The sequence below is a fragment of the Maylandia zebra genome, linkage group LG14 (assembly GCF_041146795.1).
Source record: "Maylandia zebra isolate NMK-2024a linkage group LG14, Mzebra_GT3a, whole genome shotgun sequence".
In the NCBI taxonomy this organism is placed as follows: Eukaryota; Metazoa; Chordata; class Actinopteri; order Cichliformes; family Cichlidae; genus Maylandia; species Maylandia zebra.
In genome coordinates this window covers 5,793,221-5,815,382 of record NC_135180.1, presented here as the reverse complement: position 1 = coordinate 5,815,382, position 22,162 = coordinate 5,793,221, and the positions used below count along the sequence as shown (strand labels likewise).

The 22,162-nt window shown below is 45.4% G+C and overlaps 1 protein-coding gene across 8 annotated transcripts in view; it reads right to left on the bottom strand.

Annotated features, from left to right (window-relative positions):
• usp2a (ubiquitin specific peptidase 2a) overlaps positions 1 to 22,162 on the bottom strand; it is a 57,382-nt gene that overhangs the window by 10,303 nt on the left and 24,917 nt on the right. Inside the window, exon 1 of one of the 8 annotated variants that reach the window (XM_012915827.4) lies at positions 18,744 to 19,280. The exons of the other annotated variants lie outside the window; for them this stretch is intronic. Coding sequence (XP_012771281.1) covers positions 18,744 to 18,899 — 156 coding nt within the window. The 5' untranslated portion in view covers positions 18,900 to 19,280. Of the gene's footprint in view, positions 1 to 18,743; positions 19,281 to 22,162 lie in introns of those variants that run through there. 8 annotated transcript variants of the gene reach the window in all.

Genomic DNA, 22,162 nt, shown 5'->3' with positions numbered 1-22,162 from the left:
ATAAATATCAAATTTAAAAACAAAAGAAAACACCATTTTCAGATCATATGTACAGTCTTTTGATCAGACCAGTGAGGGCTGGTGACTCCCAACCACCACTGACAGTACTAAAATGTTTCATTTTATTCCTGAAGCAAAAACACTTGAAGAGCACTCCATGTAGCGGTTTGAATGAATGAACTGAAGCATTCAACTTTTTCTGGTAGTGTTTAGCCTTCAGGAATCTCCAAACAGAAGATTCCCATTCCCAGCATCAACGTTATCTCTCGTGTCACTGTCCATGCTGCATAAGAAATACTAGTCAGTTAAATTAATAATTTGTAGTGCATTAAAGTACAACACCAGTTAACTATTGGTCACAGCCAGCTGTTTTCAGAAATAACACTACTCAACCAAATCTAACAAAGTCCTTCTAGCTTAGTGTGGAGCTTTGTCTGCACTGAGTTAGAATGGAATGGAACAGTTTACAGTGCAAAGGCCTTAATAGTGACTAACAGGAAAGTCTTAGTGTGTGTCAGACTTTAAAAATGAAAGCCCACAGTTATACACCGGATGTTTTCAGGATGACTTATGTTAAATTTTCATAACCAAAGTGTCCGGTTCCTTCTTGGAATACCAATGTTATTTAAAACATGCTGAATTCTCAAAAATAAAAGCCTCCACTGGTTGGTGGTTGTGAAATGTTAGATTTTTAAAATAGTCCAAGGAATTTGTCAGTATCCTTTGGTGTGTCCTTTTTGCACTAGACACCATTATCACATGCTGTAACTGTATGAGTTTCAAAATAAAAGTTACCATTTATGTATAGGCATTTAGCAATACTTTACAGAGTATTAGAATTTTAAAGATAAAACCAGGTAAGTAAAGCCCAAAAGGTTTATTCTGTTCATCTGGACGTAGCATTTTCAATGGGTATCGTCGTTTCTGTCACTTGGAAGAGTGATGAAATGTTTCTCCCATTGAAAAGGCTAAGTCCAGATGAACTGAATCAACCTTTTGGGATTTACTTACCTGGATGATTGAGCATGCATCAAGACACTTTCTTTGAAAACTTCTCTAATTGCTGGAATTGTTTATTTATGCAATCTTGAGTCAGCATCTTATCTTCAGCTTCTCTCAGCTAGCTGATTTTGCTAAAGATTTTTAGCCGCGAGTAGCAGACAAAGGCCAACAACAACAACAATAATCCAGGTGCACTCTCTTCAGAACCTGTGTGGTCTAGACATGCAATGTCTTAACTAATGTGTTACCGAATGTTGGACAGGTGTGTATGTGTGTGGATTTTAACCTTTAAGGACAGAAGGACTGAAGCCCTGCTAATCTGACATCTTGTGGGTGCACTATTATGCATGTGTCACGGACCCGGCTCTGGGGACTTGGGGTCCGTGGGCAGTGGGGGACTATGACTGTTGTTGTTGTTGTTGTTATTATTATTATTATTAGGTGTGTTGTCTGCACTGCCCCTGTGCACATCTGTGTGTAGGCAGGTATGTGTGTGTATTGCCTATCTGCTGTGGCCAAGTTACAGGCACCTTCAGCCCTGGGGGCGTGGCCTAACTTGAGGGCTGGCCACACCCGAAGTCCTGGCCGCACACCTGCTCCTCATCTGGGCTCGTCGGGGGAGCTATTTAGATGAGCGATGGAGCTTCCACCGATGCGGGATTATTGCGTTGGACTACACGTCAGTCTTCTAGCATAGTCAAGTTTGAGTGTATGCCTGCTGGGACAAGTGTGTAACGGCTGCCTCTATTGTTTTCCCCTCAGGAGGAGTGTGGGACAAGAAGGAGCAGTGAGCACGGGGAGTGCAGGGACACTGGAGCAGAGAGCACTACACGGGGACTTTAGGGAAGAAGACACTACACGGGAGTCTGGGAAACTGGGGATTCATTGTTGTTTACTTCACCACCTTGTAAATAAACACTGTTGCACTGAAGAGTCCGGCGTTTGGGTCCTATTTCCCCATCTCCCCACAGTCTGCCAGCCAGACCGTGACAGCATGGTGGATTTTTGAAACATTTCAGCAATTTTTAAATATGATGTAAGAATGCAATTAACAGTTTGAAATGGAACTTAAGTTTGAACACATAAGATTTAATACCATCTGTTACACCGTGCTGAATGCTGACTGTTTCCAGTACTTTTCTTGCTTTTAGATGAGTTAAAATGGCATTTAGATTTATTAGTAAATGTAAAAAAAAAAATAAAAAAAAAATCAATCAATGAGGAACCACACACACATATACACACCCACAGAATGTGATTCTTTTTTTACTGAATCCAATGGGTGAAAATCCTTACATAACTGAATATGTATCCATTAATCTGGCAGTCTTTCTGCTGAATAAGCCGGGATTGTGAGCTACTTCGCCACTGCCAACAGTGCTGATGTGTTTGAGGCTGAATTTGCACTTTAATGATATCCTCATGAATCTAGAGACCTGACCTTGCGCTGTGTCCCTCTAAGAATGCCATATAGGAGGCATTTCCTGGTGAGCATTATCTGTAGACAGAAGCTTGTTTTTGTGATTTCACAGCTGCTTCCTCTCTGGGTAATCACTCCCAGATGGCTGAGATCTGATCAACAACAGCAAAGTCACTGTACCTCACCGAGTTTAATTCATACTGTAACTTTCACTGTTCTTTAGGCAGGAAACTATGAAACAGACACATTTAAGCTCAGTGAAACACAGCAGATGGCACGGCATATTATCATGTTTTCAGAATCTTAAAATGGTCTGAAATGCTTTAAAGAACTTATGTCATCACTCGCTGCAGTTCAATTTCATTACATAAGATTAGTGGTTATATAATAGTGTAACCAGAGGAAGAACAAACAAAGAAGACGGGGGTGGATAAGGAATGCACTGGTGCCCTTGGCTAAAAGGCAGAAGCATTTTTACAAAGACGCGTAGGACTGAATTCACTGTGCATAATGCTCCATCAACCAGAGTGCTGCTGTACTAATCGTGTTTATAGTCACTGTGAAAACACACTCACTAAAAACGTGTGGGTAAACTTGTGTTTTTAGGCACTGAGAGTGTCGGCAGACTGACATCAGTCACCTGAGCTCACTGTTTTGTTCGGCTCATTTTAAAAATTTATATGGCACATTTGAATACAACAGCAACCTGCTGTACAGAATTACAAAATAACTAGTACCGAATAACTCTCATACTGTATTAAAAGACAGTGAATACAAATGTGTTTTAGGTTTGAAAAGACTAACAGTAGGAGGCTGTCTGATGTGTAGGGGTAGATTATGCCACAGTTTAGGCGAGGGGTCTGCAACCTGTGGCACTTTTGTCCTTATACTGCGGCACCGGGTGGTTTGGAAAAATAAATTAGAAGTATTTAGCTGAAGTGTATTTTATTTGTGTTTAGTTCTTTTTTTAACTTGTAGTTCTAAACTGGAAGATTATTGTGATATTGAAATATAAAAATACAATTATATTTTCTTATTTTTCATTGCTCAAAATAAGCGGCACACTCGCGGAAGCTGGTGTACCCACCGAAACGCCAGCATTTATTGAGACTTTCAACTCCAGGTAGGCCAATTATGGATCTTCGGATCCACATTATGTCAGCAGCTATTCTCCACCGTGAACTATGTTAAAAACAAACACCGCTCACGCCTCACAGATGACAGCTTAGAGTCCTGCGTAAAGATGAAAGTCACTTCGTACAGCCCCGATTTGCAGACGCTGTGTGCAGAGGTTCAGGAGCAGAAGTTCCATTGTAAACATACCACGGCAGACCCGCTGCTTTTCAACATTTCTTTATTGACCACTTTTCACACAGGGTTGCTGTACGCATACAGCCGGCTGTAGCTTTTCAGCTCACAGCCCGACAACACAACAGCAGAGAGAGCACAGACTTTAAGGCGGCGAGGTGTGATTGCGGGTGCCGCTCAGGTGCGTCCGACTCCCATGCAGCGGCACTGCAGACCACGCCCCGCCACACACATTAACCATTTAAAATACATATTTAGGCAGAATTTTGCAAATATCAATTTTTTTTAGCAGCATAGTGCTTTTTTTCCAATAATTTTTTAAAAGTCAGGTCAAGGCTCCAAAAGCCCAAAGGTGATATGAGGGTGGCGGCTCATAACAGTTTTTGTTTGCTACATGGATCATTTTAGTTCAGCTGGCTGTCTTTCCCTTTGTTATATTTCTTTAAGAGTTCAAAATGTGTTAATTACATAAATAAAATGTAATTTTCTCTGTAGCACTTCATGGATTTCATAAGCAACACACCTTAGTTGCTCTGTGGATTCTTTTAAAAAGCAGTTAAAAACTTTTCTGTTCAAACAAGCCTTTTGTTGATCTACGTATTTTATATTCTTTACATTATTTACATTTGATCTTTTACATTGTGTATAATGTCTATTGATTGAATTGTTTACAGCGCTTTGTGAATGCCTGTCTGTTAAAAGCGCTTAATAAATAAACTTTACTTACTTACTTTAGTTGTTCACACAAAGCATAAAGGTAAAAAAAATATATATATACAGTGTTATCTTCATTTTAGATGTCAAAAAGTATTTGCGGCTCCCAGTGTTTTCTTTTGTGTGGAAACCGGGTCCAAGTGGCTCTTTGGGTGTTAAAGGTTGCTGACCCCTGGTTTAGGGGCTACGACCCCAAATGCTCATTTGCCTCTGTGAACCAGCCTACCCTTGGTCTGGCTAAAAGTAAAAGATCTTTTGATCTAAGAGATCTAGAGGGCACAAAAAAGCTGCAAGAGGTCAGATAAATACCCAGGAGCCTGTCTATTCAGGGCTTTGATGGCTGTGGGTATGTACTCATGTGCTGGCTGTTACCCTCACCTGTGGTAAATGAGAGTGCTATGTAACAGGACCACAATGAAAATCAGCCAAATTGCATAGAAGGCAAGCTCACCAAACCGTTTAGTGATTAAATCAAAAGCAGCATGGGAAGGAGAGTTAGCTTTCACTGATTTGGTCCAGGACACGTCAAACTGCAGGTAAAGGTGCCGTTTACAGTTTGTTACTTTAGATGTTCTCCTATTTCAGTTGCTGAAGTGTTCAAATTCCTCTCTGGGTCTGAACACAAACTAGATGATGCCTGAGAGGCCAGAGACCGCTCATCACTCACACACACTCAATCCCGTGTTCAACTTCACCCTGGAATTGACCTGACAACCAATATATGAGTCACCACACATCACGTACCTAATGACCTTTCTGAACCCAGTGACCATTCATAATGGTATCAACACTTCCTACGGTCGCACGTGAACAGGCTTAACAGTCAAACTGTCAGGGTTTAACTGGCAACAGACTTACATCATTACTACCAGAGCAGGACGTTTTCTGAGAGGCTCTGGAAGGAAAAGTATGTATGAAGTCACAGTTGGAACTTTTTCATTTCAGGTACAGGTGGGACTGGCTATCAAATACACCCTCACTTCATAAGGAGAAACCTATCAGAAGAAAGCTAGAGGTGAGGCTGCACCAAGGCTCAGTACATACAATAAGTAGGGCTTATTCTGAACTGTGAATGAGGCAAAGCTACAGTGTTAAGAGTCCAAGAACAGACCTAAGGAGATGGAATTGAGCAGAGGCTATGCTTGTAAAATTATTATGGTGTTAACTTACACATTCAGCAGCTCCATTACAGTAACATTATGATTCAGATGGTGTCAATGTTCTACCTTCTTCACAGATTCAAGTCCATTATTGCCCGTCCTTTTGCTTTTCATTCTTTTTAGTGCTGTTTTTTTTTTTCAACAAACTCCTGAGAAATAGATTTGTTCATCAGCAAAAAGCAAAAAGTGTGAAGCAGGTTCATCAGATCTTTTTTTCCCCAGAAACAGCTGCTCGTTGGCACTGGAAACAAGTTTAATGAGACCACTGAGACCGAATAGGGAATCCAGAAATCTAAACAATGGCTACATTATTTTGGTCTTAAATCTCCATGGGTTCATTATAATGAGCTGTAAACACACTCTGCACACTTTGAGTCACTGTTGATAGGGGGGGAAATAACTGATAGTGCATATTAAACTGATGTTAAGAATACTGTAGCTGCTGATGGAATTTTTTGCTGTTTCAGCTGCGCACAGAAGAGCTTCGCTTGCAATGCATGCTGGGAGAAAGAATGCTGAATGTGACAACAGAAATCAAAGTGACTACTCCCACCCTGAGCTCTGCTGCCGGCCTTCTGTAGCTTCACATGATTGGAAGTGTGTTCTGTTTGTTCACGAGTAACGTGCGCCTCCAGCTCATCTTGTTATGATGCTTTTATAGGAGAAACTCTCTGCTCTTATATAAATAACCCCTGCCATCTGCCTCTGATTCACCAATAACACAGTCATACAGGATGGGGGAGGGGAATATCTGCAGTTTAATTAACTACAGCTTACCTAAATCCCCCTTTCTGTAAATTCCTCTGTAGTGACTGGAACATTTTATTAGCCACGGCCATATAACATAAATACACAGACACATGCACACACTTCCTGCTGTGATTTCGCCACTATCTCAGCGATGACAGGATGGAGGACAAATCCTCTGTGCTTGCTGCAAATTTTATTTCATAACACACACACACACACACACACACACACACACACACACACACACACACACACACACACACACACACACACACACACACACAACTGGAATGTGGACATTGCTGAGTAATGCCACGGTCACTACCAAAAATAGCTGCCTTGCTTTTAGTAATGGCTGCTTGTCCACTCACAATTGACTGATGCTTTGGCCAGCCCAGTGCAACTCATAACAGTGAAATAACATCTTGGCTTTGTCACCGTGGCAACACTGTTTTTATTTTTATTTATTTTTTTGCAGAATAGAAAACTAGAGGACACTGTGACATCACTGTGACAGGACTGAGCATAGAGAGATCTCGCTCTCAGAGAGAGAGTGAGGTGTGTGTATGTGTGTTTCTGGGAGAAATGGCTTTGAATAACTTGGAGCAGATGTGACTTTTGACAAGTTTTAGAAGCTGAAAACACAAGTTATTTAGTCTTGGTAGTCAGCATTTCAATCCTGTCATCCCATAATAACAAAAATAATTAATATGTGTTTTCGATGAAAATATTACATGAAACATAAAATATCAGAAAGAGGCAGGAACCATGTAAAAAAGGCTGGGAGGTTAAGTCATATAGTAAAAAGTGACAATACAGGGGAAAAACCCAGACTGTTTTGAAATGACATTTTGGAAGAAAATTCCTGTCACGGCTGCACAGCAGTCGTGTGGTGTATTGAAAAAAGGATCCAAAATGCAGGTACCGGCTGGGGTGCGAGTGAGTGTTTATTTACAGCGGTGAGAAGGTGACAAAACAGGAAGAGCAGAGCGGGGAGTAAACAAACCTAAACTGGGAAAACTAAAGAACAAAACTTAAACCAAACACTCACGGGAGGAGGAGCGAAATGCACAAAGAGAGATGGCAGAGAGACGCAGAATGAATACCAGGTAACAGAATAATGCAGACTGACATGGAACTAAACAGACGACGCGACAGAGAGCACAGGAAAACACAGGGCTTAAATACACGGGGAGTAATCAGGGAATGGGCCACAGGAGGGAGACACAGCTGGGAGCAATAAGGCTAACGAGACAGGGGAGAGGTAAAACTGAACACACTGACATGAGACATGAACTTTCAGAATAAAACAGGAAACTAACAGACACAGAGAATCAGACAGGACACTGAACATGACAGGCAGACTCATGAGCAGACACAATAACACCATGGACAGACAGAGGGAACACAGAGAAGTGGGAGCAGGCAGGCAAAGAACAGAAACCTAACAAATGGCAAAATCACAACAGAATACACACTCGGAATGAACAAAAGCATAAGGAAACACAAAACACTGAGTCCTCAGACTCAGGACCATGACAGTACCCCCCCCTCAAGGGCTGGCACCAGACAGCCCAACAGAAACACAAAAACGGACCAAAACCAAAAAAAACCCCCACGAACCAAAAAACAGAAAACGACCCGACCAGGGCGGGCGGTGGGGGTCCAGGACGGAGGGACACAGTCCGAAAAGGCCCAGACGGACAAGGTCAGGGGGCCGACCCGGAGGCCAAAACAGTTCAGTTCCAGGGGCCGACCGTGTGAAAGGCAGCGGCAGTGGGGCAGGTCCGGAGGCCGGCCACGCAGTAGGCAGTGGTGTGGAAACAGTTTTGGGGGCCGACCGTGCAGACGGCAACAGCGGCGTGGAAACAGCTCTGGGGGCCGACCGTGCGGACGGCAACAGCGGCGTGGAAACAAGTCTGGAGGCCGGCCACGTGGAAGGTAGTGGCGGCGTTCAGGAGGGCGTTCAGGAGGGCGTCCACGGTGGCGGAGATGCCCAACAAGCGGCCTGGCAGATGACCGACGATGTGGAGGTGGTAGTAGGGGACCTGAAGGCTGCGTGGCCCCTGCAGCCCCAGGCGAAGCGGAGGCTGGACCAGACGAGGCGGAGGCTGGACCAGACGAAGCTGATGAGGACACGGAGGCTGGACCAGACGAGGATGAAGACACGGAGGCTGGACCAGACGAGGATGAAGCAGTGGCTGGACTAGACGAGGATGAAGCAGTGGCTGGACCAGACGAGGATGAAGCAGTGGCTGGACCAGACGAGGATGAAGCAGAGGCTGGACCAGACGAGGATGAAGCAGAGGCTGGACCGGATGAAGCCAAAGCAGACGCTGGACCAGGCGACGAGGATGAAGACAAAGCAGATGCTGAAACCGGACCAGGCGAGGCCGAAGACTCTGAGGCCGCAGCAGGCGAGGGTGATGAGACTGCAGCTGGTGATGAGACTGCAGCTGGTGGCTGGACGGGCTCCTCGGGCCCCCCAGCAAAAACAGTCTCAGACCCAGTGGGCACTGGAGCCCCTGGCACACACAGAACAGAACCAGCAGGCACACGGGCCTCTGGCAGGGACGCAACAGAACCAGCAGGCACACGGGCCTCTGGCAGAGACAGAACAGAACCAGCAGGTGCGGAGACCTCTGGCAGAGGCACACGGGCCTCTGGCAGAGACAGAACAGAACCAGCAGGTGCGGAGACCTCTGGCAGGGACAGAACAGAACCAGCAGGCACACGGGCCTCTGGCAAACACATGGCAGACTGCAGCTGCACAGAGCATTGAGTCTGCTCAGGCAGCGACGGCTGGGTGCGGTCCTCAGCAGGCTTCTTGACCGCCAGGGGTCCAGAGTCTGCTGGGGGCTGAGACCCAGCCTCTGGGGAGGCCCTGGGGCGAGTAACAGTCTCTAAATTAGCCAGTTTCTGAGAAACTAGAGTGGTTTTAATGCGTTTGTCTCTCCGCTCAAAATGGGTGCTAGGAACGGGGTTCAAAATGGGTGGCACAGACACAGCGTCCAGTATGGAGGGAGCGGGTGACCGGGCTAATGGAATAGATGCAGGCTGGGCTAATGAACTGGCTAAAGGCTGATGTACAGGTTGAAGTGAGACTGGAGTTGGTGGTGGAGTGGATGAAACACAGTCAGTTACTTGTGAGAGGTTAGTTACCACGAAGGTAGGTAAACACCGTGTACTGTCTTTATCCTCCCCATGAACAGCCCCAGAAAACACAGTCCCAGAAGCACCAGCGTCCTTAAAACTCACCACAGCTGGTTGCACAGGAGTCCCTGAATCCGGCTGTGGGGTGAAGCGCCGGTGGCGCGAATGTTTCCTCCCCACCGCTGACGGCTCCGACAGGCAGGGAAAATCCTCTGGGGGGTCGGGCCGTGAAACCTCCGGTGGGTGAATCTGAGACGGATGCTTTGTGGTGGTCATAGTCCATTGTTGCTGGGCAGAATCCGCTACTTCCCGAGCTTGCACCGCTTCCCGGGCTTTATGCAGCTCAGCGATTAAGTCTGTAAATCCCCGGACCTGGTGGAGATAAGGATTTCCGGCCAGGATAGCCTCAACGGCATTTATCCCCACAACCTTCGCTCGTGCATTGGAGGTGTGGGTTACCCAGTCCACCAGGCGTAGGGCACGTGTGAGGTCGCTCTCCCCGGCCAAGACCGCTGGATCCATCTTGTGGTCGCGTCGTACTGTCAGGGCTCTGTGTGCGGGCAGGCAGAGATGAGGATCCAAATGCAGGACTCGAACACAGAATTGAAACTCAAAAAACCCTCAGATTTATGCCTGTGTGTCCTTGGTCTCAGTGTTCCATCCTCACTCCATGTTTGTTTTTCTGCCAGCAATAAAGCTGAGGTTTTTTGAGTTTCAATTCTGTGTTCGAGTCCTGCATTTGGATCCTCATCTCTGCCTGCCCGCACACAGAGCCCTGACAATTCCTTCCATATGTAATAAAATAAAGTTGTTTAATAAATATAATAAAATACTGTATGGTAGTTAGCCAATTTCTTAAATTATTTGCTATTTCCACTTCAATTAAATGCTTTTCCTTAATTTATTCTTGTGATTATTCACAAGAATAATGGGGGGTTTTTTTGTTTTAGTTTTTTTTAACCCACTGGACCGCCATAGATTCTAACTCGTGTTCTTTTAAAGGCTTTGTTTAGTGCATTATGGAACAGTAAAGCTGTCCACTAAAAGCCACACTGATGACATCATTTTGGATGAGTTAGAAGCTCTCCAGAGGGCAGAGCAAAGCAGCTTTTACGAACTGTTGAGGAAAATCTCCCAAATCACACTGGATTGGGGGGTTGCAGGGTTCTCTGCTCTCTCCATTATTCAAAAGGAAAATTGAAAAATATCAGTGAACAAGCGTGGAGCACTGACCTCTTTGCATTATACTGTGATTCTGCAATATACTGTGCAGAAAAGACTTAATATTTTTCTTTCATCCTACAACCTGACTTCAGACTCAGTGTAAAATACAGTTAGAATGTTAGTGACTAAACAGTGTATGAAACAGGACCCTTTAAACATTTGTGTGTAACAGTGCAGGAATCATACCAGACCACTTTAATGACAGCTACACCCGTTCTGCTAATTCTGCTAATTCTGCTAATTCAGCGATTCTTCTCTGTGAGCACTGTACAGAAGCACAGGCTGTGAGTGTGGGATTACACTCATGGAAGGCTCTACCAGTTGCATTTACACTGTTTAACTAGCAGAAAACCGACGAGGGGGCCAAATGCACAGATGTATGCATTCAATTAACAAAGCAGCTAAATGCTCAGTTAGGTGCTCATCCTATAAACATATCATAACATACAGTGTTAAGAGAACTGTGACATTACCTGGAGTCTACAATACTAATTCAGTCGAAAATAGAGAAGAATTTTCTGACTCTCTTGCTTCCTCCCTCCCCTTTACTCGTGGACTGGACCCCAAGACACATGAACTCCTCCGCTTGGGTGGGCAAAAGTTCACAGGCTTTGTTATGTTACAGACGTTATGTTCATCTTTTAGGTACAGTTTATGGACAAACTATGCAGCCTATTTTGTAAACAGAAGTGAGCACAGTGGATTAGGAAGAGCAGTGTCTGGACCAGAAAAGAACGGGCTTGTTTGATGTTAAACTCTTCAAAATAAATTCCAAATATTTTACTTTTTTACAAAATGCAGGTGTTGAGTCAAATATAAGTGATATTTTCACACATAATTTTCTCTTTTCTAACGCTTTCTAACGCTACAACACACACACACACACACACACACACACACACACACACACACACGTGCTGTAGGAGTAACTACTTATGACAGTGAAACAAGCCTGAACATGCAAATCCCCTAGATCTGCATACCTCCATAATCATAATTTAAATAGGTATATTCATCTCACACATCACTCACCCTCAGTACTCTTGGATTTTTTGTTTCTTGCTTGCCCAGTTTGGAGCTAGTGACCTCGGGAGAACAGGTCAATGACATATATTGTGGAGGTAAACACAGACGACACGAGAGCTCTCGATTAACACTGCTGGTTTATTACTCATCACCACACAACTGAATACTTTTCCCTCCAAAACACAGCAACAACACTTCCTGAGACCTGGGTGTGAGTGGAGCCCTCCAGTGGTCCGCCACACATGCCCCCCCCCCCCCGAACACCCAGTAGGGTCACCCCCTAGTCCAGAACCCTTGCTTTAATTAAACGTCCAGAACAGCTGAACCGTGGAGGTGGAGAGCTGGCGGAGGGGAAACGAGCCTGAGGGCCAGGCTGGCATGGGCGGTCAGGAAAAGCTGAAGATAGCTCGGGCCCTGCCAGGTGGGCGCGCTCCCAGAGGAAGCAGGGTTGTCCAGTCCAGTGGAAGGCGGGCGGCCACGGCGGGGGGCCTGAGCCGGCACCACCTGATCATCCAGAAGCACATATGCTGGTTTAAGTCTGTCAATAGAAACAGCCTCCTGCCGACCCCCAAAATCCAAAAGGAAATGCTTCTGGCTCGGTTGAATAACCCTAAAGGGGCCGTCATACAGTGGACGCAGCGGAGGCCTATGAGCGTCATGCCTGACAAACACAAACTGCGAAGAGTCCAACGACCTCGGAACAAAGGTGTCGGGCACACAATGGTGCACTGGGCCAGGAAGAGAAAACGAGTCTCTTGGGGGACGGAGAGAGAGCACAGAGGGAGCGAAGCACGGGGTGGGCTCTCGGGCAAGAATTCCCCGGGGACCCGGAGGGGCTGACCGAGGAAACCCCGAGGCCTTCTTTAACCGCACAGCGCAACCCCAGTAAAACCCATGGAAGGCGGTCAACCCAGTTGCCATCTGTGAGAGAAGCACGGAACGCGGCCTTAAGCGACCGGTGGAAACGTTCGCACATCCCGTTGGCCTGCGGGTGGTACGCAGTGGTCCGGTGGACCTTGACCCCCAGGCCGTCAGCCATGGCAGACCAAAGCTCGGAAACGAACTGGGGGCCTCTGTGATGTCGGCGGGGGGGACCGAAACGCGAAACCCACGTTGACAAAAATGCCCTGGCCACTGCTGCTGCTGTAGTGGATGCCAGAGGCACTGCCTTGGGCCAGCAGGTTGTGCGGTCCACTACAGTCAAAAGGTGCGTGAAACCTTGTGACTGCGGCAGAGGACCAACCAGATCCACATGTACATGATCAAAACGCCTCCCTGGAACGCGGAAAGATTCGAGGGGCGCCTGTGTGTGCCTATGGATCTTAGCACGTTGGCATGGGATGCACGCGGCAGCCCAGTCTTTCACCGATTTATGAAGGCCCGGCCTTCGTAAACCTAGAGCTGACCAGCTTGACCGAGGCCCGGACGCCTGGATGAGAGAGGGCGTGTGCGGAGTCAAAAACGCGACGACGCCACGAAAGGGGAACTACAGGGCGTGGACGGCTGGTGGAAACGTCACAAAACAGGCTAGGCCCGCCGTTCCACACAGGTCTGTCCTCCAGTACAAGGCCCGTTTGCGCAGACCGAAGGGCTTGGACGTCCGGGTCGGCCTGTTGGTCAGCGGCCAAAGCCTCAAAGTCTATGCCAACATAAACGGGAGAAACCAGCACGCGGGATAGACAGTCAGTTGGACTTACCAGCCGCGTGCTCAATGTCAGTTGTGAACTCGGAAATGGCAGCCAATTGGCGCTGCTGGCGCCCGCTCCATGGATCAGAGACCTTGGACATCGCGAATGTCAAGGGTTTATGATCGACGTACGCGGTGAAGCTCCGACCCTCGAGAAAAAAACGAAAATGCCACGTCGCGAGGTGCAGGGCCAGCAACTCCCTGTCAAAAACGCTATATTTGCGCTCACTGTCCCTAAGCGTGCGACTAAAAAAAGCGAGCAGTTGCCAGATACCGGAGACCCGCTGTTCTAACACAGGTCACCACGTCCGACGCGTCAGAGGTCAACGCAATCTCCGCCGACGGAAACGGGTGAGCCAGCAGGGCGGCATTAGCCAGCAGGGCGGCATTAGCCAGCAGGGCGGCATTAGCCAGCAGGGCGGCATTAGCCAGCGCGGTCTTCGCCCCAGAAAATGCCTGGATGCGTTCAGGGAGCCAATCAATCTGGTCCTTAGCTGTTTTACCCTTCAAGGCAGCATAGAGAGGCTGCAGCAGGTGCGCAGCTCTGGGGAGAAAGCGGTTGTAGAAATTGACCATCCCCAAGAACTCCTGCAGCGCTTTAACGGACGCGGGACGCGGAAAAGCCGAGACGGCCCGGACCTTGTCTGGCAACGGAACCACACCGTCAGCGGAAATGCGGTGGCCCAAGAAATCCAGCCGAACTGGCACTTGGAGGGGTTGACGATCAGGCCGTGTGCCGCCAAGCGCTGGAAAACCTGATGCAGATGGTACGCGTGCTGACTCTCAGAACAGCTGGCCACCAATATATCGTCAAGGTACACGAAGACGAAAGGCAGCCCGCGCTAGACAGAGTCCATCAACCGCTAAAAAGTCTGGGCGGCGCCTTTCAGGCCGAACGGCATGCGCAAAAGTTCAAACAGGTCGAAAGGGGTAATAACGGCAGTTTTGGGGACGTCTTCGGCGCGCACGGGAACCTGGTAATACCCCCGCACCAAGTCAATTTTAGAAAAAATTGAGGTGCCGGCGAGGTGGGCGGAAAAATCCTGGATGTGGGGAATGGGGTAACGGTCGTTCTCCATGACATTATTCAAACGGCGAAAATCCCCACACGGTCGCCACCGACCGTCTGACTTGGGCGAAGAGGAAGATGTGGACAAAGAGGAATCCCCCGTCGTCTGGTCCGAGAAAGGATAGCATGTGCTCCATCAGTTCGAGAGTTGTACCGCCACCCAGGCCTGAGAGGGAGAGGAGCTTCTCGGCTCGCTCTGCGTCGGAGAGGGCATAGCGCCGAAGAAGCAGCTCCTTAAGGGCGGCATACTTCCCTCGGGTGGGTGGGTCCCGGAGGAGAGTCAACGCACGACGGGTGGCTAGCGGGTCGAGAGAGGCCACCACATGGTGATATTTCGTGTCGTCAGCCGAGATGCCACGAAGGGCGAACTGAGCCTCCACGTGCACGAACCACAATGGGGGATCGTGAAGCCAAAAGTCCGGCAGCTCGAGCGCTACAGCAAACGTAGCTGCAGCCGGAGGCAGAGGGCTGACGGCAGCTGATGCATCCAGAGCGGAGTCGGTGCCACCATCGGACTGCAGCATGTTTGAGTCAGGGGTCACCAATGTGGAGGTAAACACAGACGACACGAGAGCTCTCGATTAACACTGCTGGTTTATTACTCATCACCACACAACTGAATATTTTTCCCTCCAAAACACAGCAACAGCACTTCCTGAGAACTGGGTGTGAGTGGAGCCCTCCAGTGGTCCCCCACAATATTTACATATATTTAGACGTCTCTCACTTTAAAAAAAAATCTGAATACTTTTAAGCAACATATCCTAAATTCACTGCATTAATCTGGTGTATTTGATAAAAACATTAAGGTGGTGTAAAAATGACACACCTGCAAGTACAAGAACAGGGAATATCATCACAAAACCAAAGTGTGCTGCGAAGACTAAAAAGATGAAAATAAAGAAAGCAGAAGACCGGAGATAAAAAAAAGAGCAGGCACAGGAAAGAATATGAATCCACTCCTCATATTCCCTGTTGTTCCATGTGAGCACACTGTGCACAACAGAGGCAGCCCAGAGGGATAAATTTGTATAAATGCTCTATTCATAAATGTCAGAAGAAGCTCAGGCAAGCAGGGGAGCTGAAATCTTACTCCTCTTATGTTAAAAAGCAGGGAGGCCACTTTAAAAAGCATTCCAGAGGCCAGGTTGGACTGCTCCCTAGAGATGGGAATAAGAGACACAGGAAATGAGCATTTTGGCACAAGCCCAGCTCGGTGCAGGTAAAATCTGTCCATCAACTATGCTCAATTAATTCAAAGATGTTTGGACTGCTGGGTAGAGGAGGGTGGCTTGGGAGCAAAATGGGTCAAAACAAGGTGAGGAGGATGGAAAGGATAAGTAATCCCAGATTCTGGCTCTGCTTCCCAGAATGACTTCATAGGAAGACAGAAAGTGACCAACAGAAAGAGAGATTTTTACTCCTCTGACAGGCATTCAAGAAAAAATATATCAAAGACCACATGATAAATGTAAGACATGGTCAGTATATGTGTTTTAACAATGATGATGTTACTCCCTATTAAGAGAGGGTTTGCATAATGATGATATTTTTCTACCCTGCATATCTTGAAGAGAGTGAAACTGGGTCACCTTCTTACATTACATAAATTTATACAAAAATATCAATTATACCCTGGTAATATCAGGGAATAACTATTTGGAAATTCTTTATAGATAAAAATAACTACTCTTATTGTCTCCTGTCTATAATCACCCAGCAAATGAAATGCTTTTCACAGTCAGGTGTTTCACTACATGGAAGCATGTATGTTACAACACTGTATACGCTGCGGGAAAAGTTACAACAATATGAACACTACAGCAAAATCTTTGATTTGTGTGTAGATATGTGTATGTAAATTCTGTGTGTCCCTTGCAAAGGTTATAGCCAGAGCTAAAAGAGTGTTATTATGTACTCATTTTAATCACTTGTGGGGGATTCATTATTCACATAAACATTCCTTTTTATCTACAGATACAGATTATCTTAGCTGAGGCTTGCTTTGTCACATGTAGAAGAACAGAGGAAATGAACTGTGGGCTGGCAGTGAAAAAGTCAACTCAATAACATCTTTATGATCCACAGTATCTCCCAATGTCTCTAACTCACAGTAGGATAAAACTAAAACAAGTGGGGACAGAAAACACTTTTAAAATGTTTGAACTAAAAGTAAGAATGATGAGCATGAACAAGCCATAACTCCTGCCCATCTTAATTAAACTGACTACAGTCTATAATCCATAATAATTCAAGGTAATCAAAACATGAGTTTAATCAAATCAAAAACAAGTTTAATCTTCATAACTACTTTAAGCATTTGGGTCTACAGTGTACAGCTCAGTTATTGAGGTTGTGTTTGCCACAATCACCCATGACCAACATGTGTTGCTGGGTGGATGACTGTTACTGTGTTAGCACGGAGCCAGAACAGAGACGATGCTCTGTTCTTTGTGAAGACAGAAGAGCTGCTGCTCAAGCTGTCGAGCTGGTGCTGACTAAGAGTGGTGATTACCTGCCATTAAAATCTTTATGGAAAACAAAGCAGCGAGTCATGATCTCAGAGTTTCATTTAACCAACCAACATCACTGTTAGCAACTGAAGTCATAGAATTACACTAACACTTATCTGAAAAGACAGATTCGTGATCAAATTTTACACATGATGGTTTTCAAAGTGGCTGGATATTATTTTCTGTCAACAAACAACTTTTGAAGTTGGAACTCAGTGAGAATGAGTTGGTAAGCTGTGGTAGAAAGCAACCTTTAATCTACCAGCTGGTTCACCCTGAGCCTGCAGTGTACAAACACGTGCATCATCACAGATGACAACACACATTACCCACTGTAAGCTCACCATCAGAAGGATACGACATGTTCAATGGGCAAGCGGTGGTCTGCAGAGATGGAGGAGGTGCTGAGCCAGAGCTGAAGGAGAGGGGCAGGACGGGAAGAGCAGGTGGGACGCTGACAGCGGAACAGACAACAGCAACGAGCGCAGCAGAGCACCGGGCTGGGCCAGCTGTAAAGTGTATTCTAATGTGATTTGTCATTACATAACAGAAGCTGGCACACAGCAGAGCCACTCCACGCTGCAGCCCAAGAACATGCACACAGACACACACCAGCAGCAGCAGCAAGCCTCACAGCACTTAAGGTCATTCCTCTTCTGTTTGTATCAGGGCAGTTAGCAAGTCGACTTAGTGGATTTGTTTAGTTCTTCACTTGGCATAAAACACACTGTGTTTTTGGCTGCACTCATCCAAATTACAGAGAACACTTTTCAACTATAAAAACAACAATACACAAAGAAAACTGACAAGGGCACTCAGTGAGCAAACAACACAGCCAGCGATCACATGACTGGCTGAGGAGTAAACATCAATAGATATTTAGAGTAGAAAGTACCACACACTTTTTTCCTCAACAGACGGAACTGACTGTCAGAATTTTCCTCACACCTACATTTATGTGTACATGTGATAGAGCCCATACAGAAACAGCAAGAGGCAACCTCCTCCTCCTATACTTTGTGTTGCATACATACAGGTCAGCCAGAATGATTTATTCCTGCATCTAACTCCACTGTAACACTACAATGGGATTCATACGAGCAGTATAGTAGGAGCAGCTGTAGTGTATGAGGGGGATTAAATGCTGGTTATATAACCAGTGACCTGCCAGTGCAGCCCTACTGATCCTGGCCCAGCAGAGTACAGCTCGGCTTAAGAGAGCGGCTTACCTCTGCAAATGATTCATTCAGCGTTAAACTCGCTTCATCTTTCACAACATGCATAACACCGGGAGTGAAGTAAGATCTGTGGCCTATTTTAACGAGAAATCCTCCCACAGGAATCATTAGCCCTCCAACACATCCCAGCACTTACACAGATAATAAAACATGATGATAAAATACACTTGCAAATTAATGAGAATTTCATACATTCAGTATAATATGAAACTTTACACGAATATATTGTATATTTTACTTTCTGAAGTTTGTTACAGTGGAGTCCCACAGTAGATACATATCAAATACCACATATTATTATTATACTCACATTATATAAACCACTGACAAATATACAATCTTAGCTGGAACCTTTGAAGCTCTACAAATGGAGCATTATAAATATAACGGTTAAATTGTCAGATTTTTGAATGGAGTTTGGTGTGATGCACTCCCGGCGGAGCTCAGAGCTCACAGCAGGCACTCTCGCTGTCTCTTACCTTGGCTTGGTTGATGATAAGCCCCACGAACGTTGACACCAGCACCGACCCGGACATGCTGCCTTTTCTTCGCATCTCCTGCTTTAGGAACGGGAAAGCAGCGGCGGGCGGCTCCTCGGGAACTGTCACCGTGTAGGACTGTCGCATGCTCGGCATGCTGGCGGAGGAATGAAACCGATCACCGGTACGAGTTACTCAGACAACGGCGTAGGTCTCCGAGTGCTCCCGCTGACTGGATGATGAGCTTTCTATCTCAGGGAAGCCAATCACACGTTTCACCAGCTTTCTCTGCTTGTAGTCATTCATTCATCGATATAGACGACCTGTGGCTTCTCCTTCCACGCCGTGCTACTACAGACTGCAATGAACACGCTAAAAGCGACAAACACGTGGTAAAGCCGAGTGTTATAAGAGCAACTGGCCGCTGTGTCGTTCTACGCAGGTGAGGGTCCATTCGGCGGTGTGGGTCTGTAAATGCAAATAAATGCACATTGTGTTCCCATTCCGTTTTACCGGACTGCAGGCCCGCCCCCTTTGGGCTCGGGTGAAGAAAAAAAAAATCGGCCCACAACAAACGTCAGCGGCCGCCTCCAACCGTGCTGGCTACGTCAGTCCAGCCTTCTCCGCGCTGCTGCTACAGTCTGAAGGACTAAACGCTGTGCTCCAAGGAGACTACGCATCTCCATTTCGATCACGACACAAAAGTCACCCATAAGGGCAACTACTGTATAAAAATCAGTGTAATAGTATGGTAATAGCTAAAGTGAGGAAGAAACATCGGCTGTAAGGGAAAGACAGCATACACTCTTAATGTGATGGCAGGGACAAGTAGTTCTAAAATTAGGATGTGCAGTCCTAAAAAAAACGGTTGTTAATGACGTTTCCGGTGAATCACCAGCAAAGACATAGACACATTAGTGTTAGTTCTGGTCTGTCTTAATGAGAGGGTGTAGTAGAATGACAGCCTAGATCTATCAGCAGTACCCAAGCAAGCACAGAGTGCCGCTCAGCAGTCTGCTAAATATCCCATACAGTCCGCATGTAGCAGATTAACAACAACTAATGTCCAAATGGTACACTGTATTAGTAACAGAAGTTACAAAATGAACACCATATAGCATTCTCTGACCTGAAACTATGAATTAATCCTGTAAACCCATCAATGAAGTGTTTAATTAGGTCACAGATCACAGGAATAACTCCTGTTGGCTATTCCAGGTTTACTTAGACAAAAGTAACAAGGGTTATAGTGAGTAATAACTAGTTGATCAATGATGACATTCATCAAAATACCAAAGATTACTAATAAGATAACAAAACTCATGGTAAAAATTCAAGTCTAAGGTTCAAAGTTGAGGAACGCAAAAGTAAGATAAATACAGACTAACCCTCTTAGTGTCAGAGTACACTCATGGACTTTCGTGGAGTTCACAGAAAAAGTGTTAAAGAAAAACAAGTGTTTCCATGATGGCAGTCAGGTGGCACACAAAGGTGGAATTATTGTGAGTAAGGAGGACTTAATGTTCTGTCTCATCCTTTTTTCTAAGTGAATGATGGTCACATTTTACACTTCAGGCAACCCCAAATAGACCTGCCGTAGAAATACTGAGAGCTACAAGTTACAGTAATGCTTGTGATCACACAGGTCTGTTGACTATAAGGTTTTGATGACAGCTCACCCGACACCCGGAATTATATTCATGCTAAAAAGAAATTTCCCAATGAATGTAGTTAATAAAACAACCAAATGTCCTGTACCTGCCCTTCCACGTATGGGCAGTATAATTCAACATTGCATCAAACAGGCGAATTGCTGACAAAAGTAACATAAGTACAAGCTGATTTTAGCTGATCCGGTGTGTGAAGTGGAGGAAGTGCAACATGTACCCAACAACAATATCATAACCCAGACTCAAGTGTGTGTACACAACAAATAACCAAAGAGCACAGTCCATCTGCAGACTAAACACTTGTGTGTGTCTGTGTGTGTGTGTGAGAGAGAGAAAGAGTCTAAATCCCTGAAGAAGAAACCTGCAATGTGAGAAGGGTCTGTATTCTGATATGTGATGCAAAAAGCTACATAATCTAAAATTGGGACAAATGAGTCTGAGCAGTGTTTTCTGGGAGAAGTCAGTGTACAGTTACCTTGGGAGGACTGTTCTATTACTTAGGCACATCAGGCTGATTATCTCCTCGCTCAAATGTTTAAATTTAATCTAGGAACAACATATTTCATACTTTTTATTGCTGTTCGTGCGCCGTTATTCATTCTATAGTCACGCGTCGTACAGAGCATACTTTGACTTACTAGCACCGATTCAGATTCAGAACTAAAGGAAGAATGCAGGCGATCCTTCAATATAAAGCAGCTACCAAGTTACAGCTCTGCCCATTAATCCATCTTTCTGTCATAGTCAGATTGTCTCCAGGTTCATGTGGTATCAAATAGAATCCATAAACTGTATATAAAAAGTTGACAGAGGCATCTGTCTGGATTTTGAAGCCAGAAGTAACCAAGCTCTAGTTATCAGCTCAGTCTTGCTAGCTTGGTTAAGAATCTGCATGTATTATTGAGAACAGATGCCAAAGTCAGACACAAATATCTGCAAATTATATATATCATATATAAGCAGATAATAGTTTATTTATTAGATATTTAATACTGTGCCTACATTGCCAGGGATAGAGATGGAAATTAGTTTTTAGATAAATGTAAAAAAAGGCATCTTCTCTTTTCTGGGATGTTTTTTTACATGGTTCCTCACAAATACAACATAAAACTCACATTAAACTAAGAAAATATCTAAAGTTCCACAACTGGTTCAGGTGAGAAAATTGATCTTTATGGTTTTCTAAGCTAATTCCCTCTGATAAGAAAGACTGTGAAATATGGCGGAGAGCCAGCACTAAGTAATATATGAATCTTGACTTGAGTATATTCTGTCACACTATCAGATAACTAACAAATTAAGTCAACAATTAAACACTGATTCCCATTGTTCCTATAGTGGCTTGACGTAACCTCAGCATCAGATGGTGGTTGAGGAGGGAAAGCTGACCTACAAAGCAAAGCTCTTGATTTAGCGGTCTATATTCATCAATCTTTTGAGTTTACTTGTGAGATAACAATTCTAAGCTCTTGGTGAAACTCGCCAGAGAAAGTCAGGGCTCAGCCAGTTGCTATGAGTGACTATTTAGTTGGAAGAAAGATCAGAACGTCTATCAGACACAAATGACCAGACAGTATATGCTGACATCTGCATAGCACTTTAGAAGTGGTAGTCAACCAGCTGCCACAGCTAGAAAACAAAACAGATGATTTACATCTGAACCATCTCTGTGTGTTAACCTCAAGGTCCAAACAATAACAGGCCATCTTGGATTTAAAGATCCGAGTAGTGATACTCAAAAACCACTGC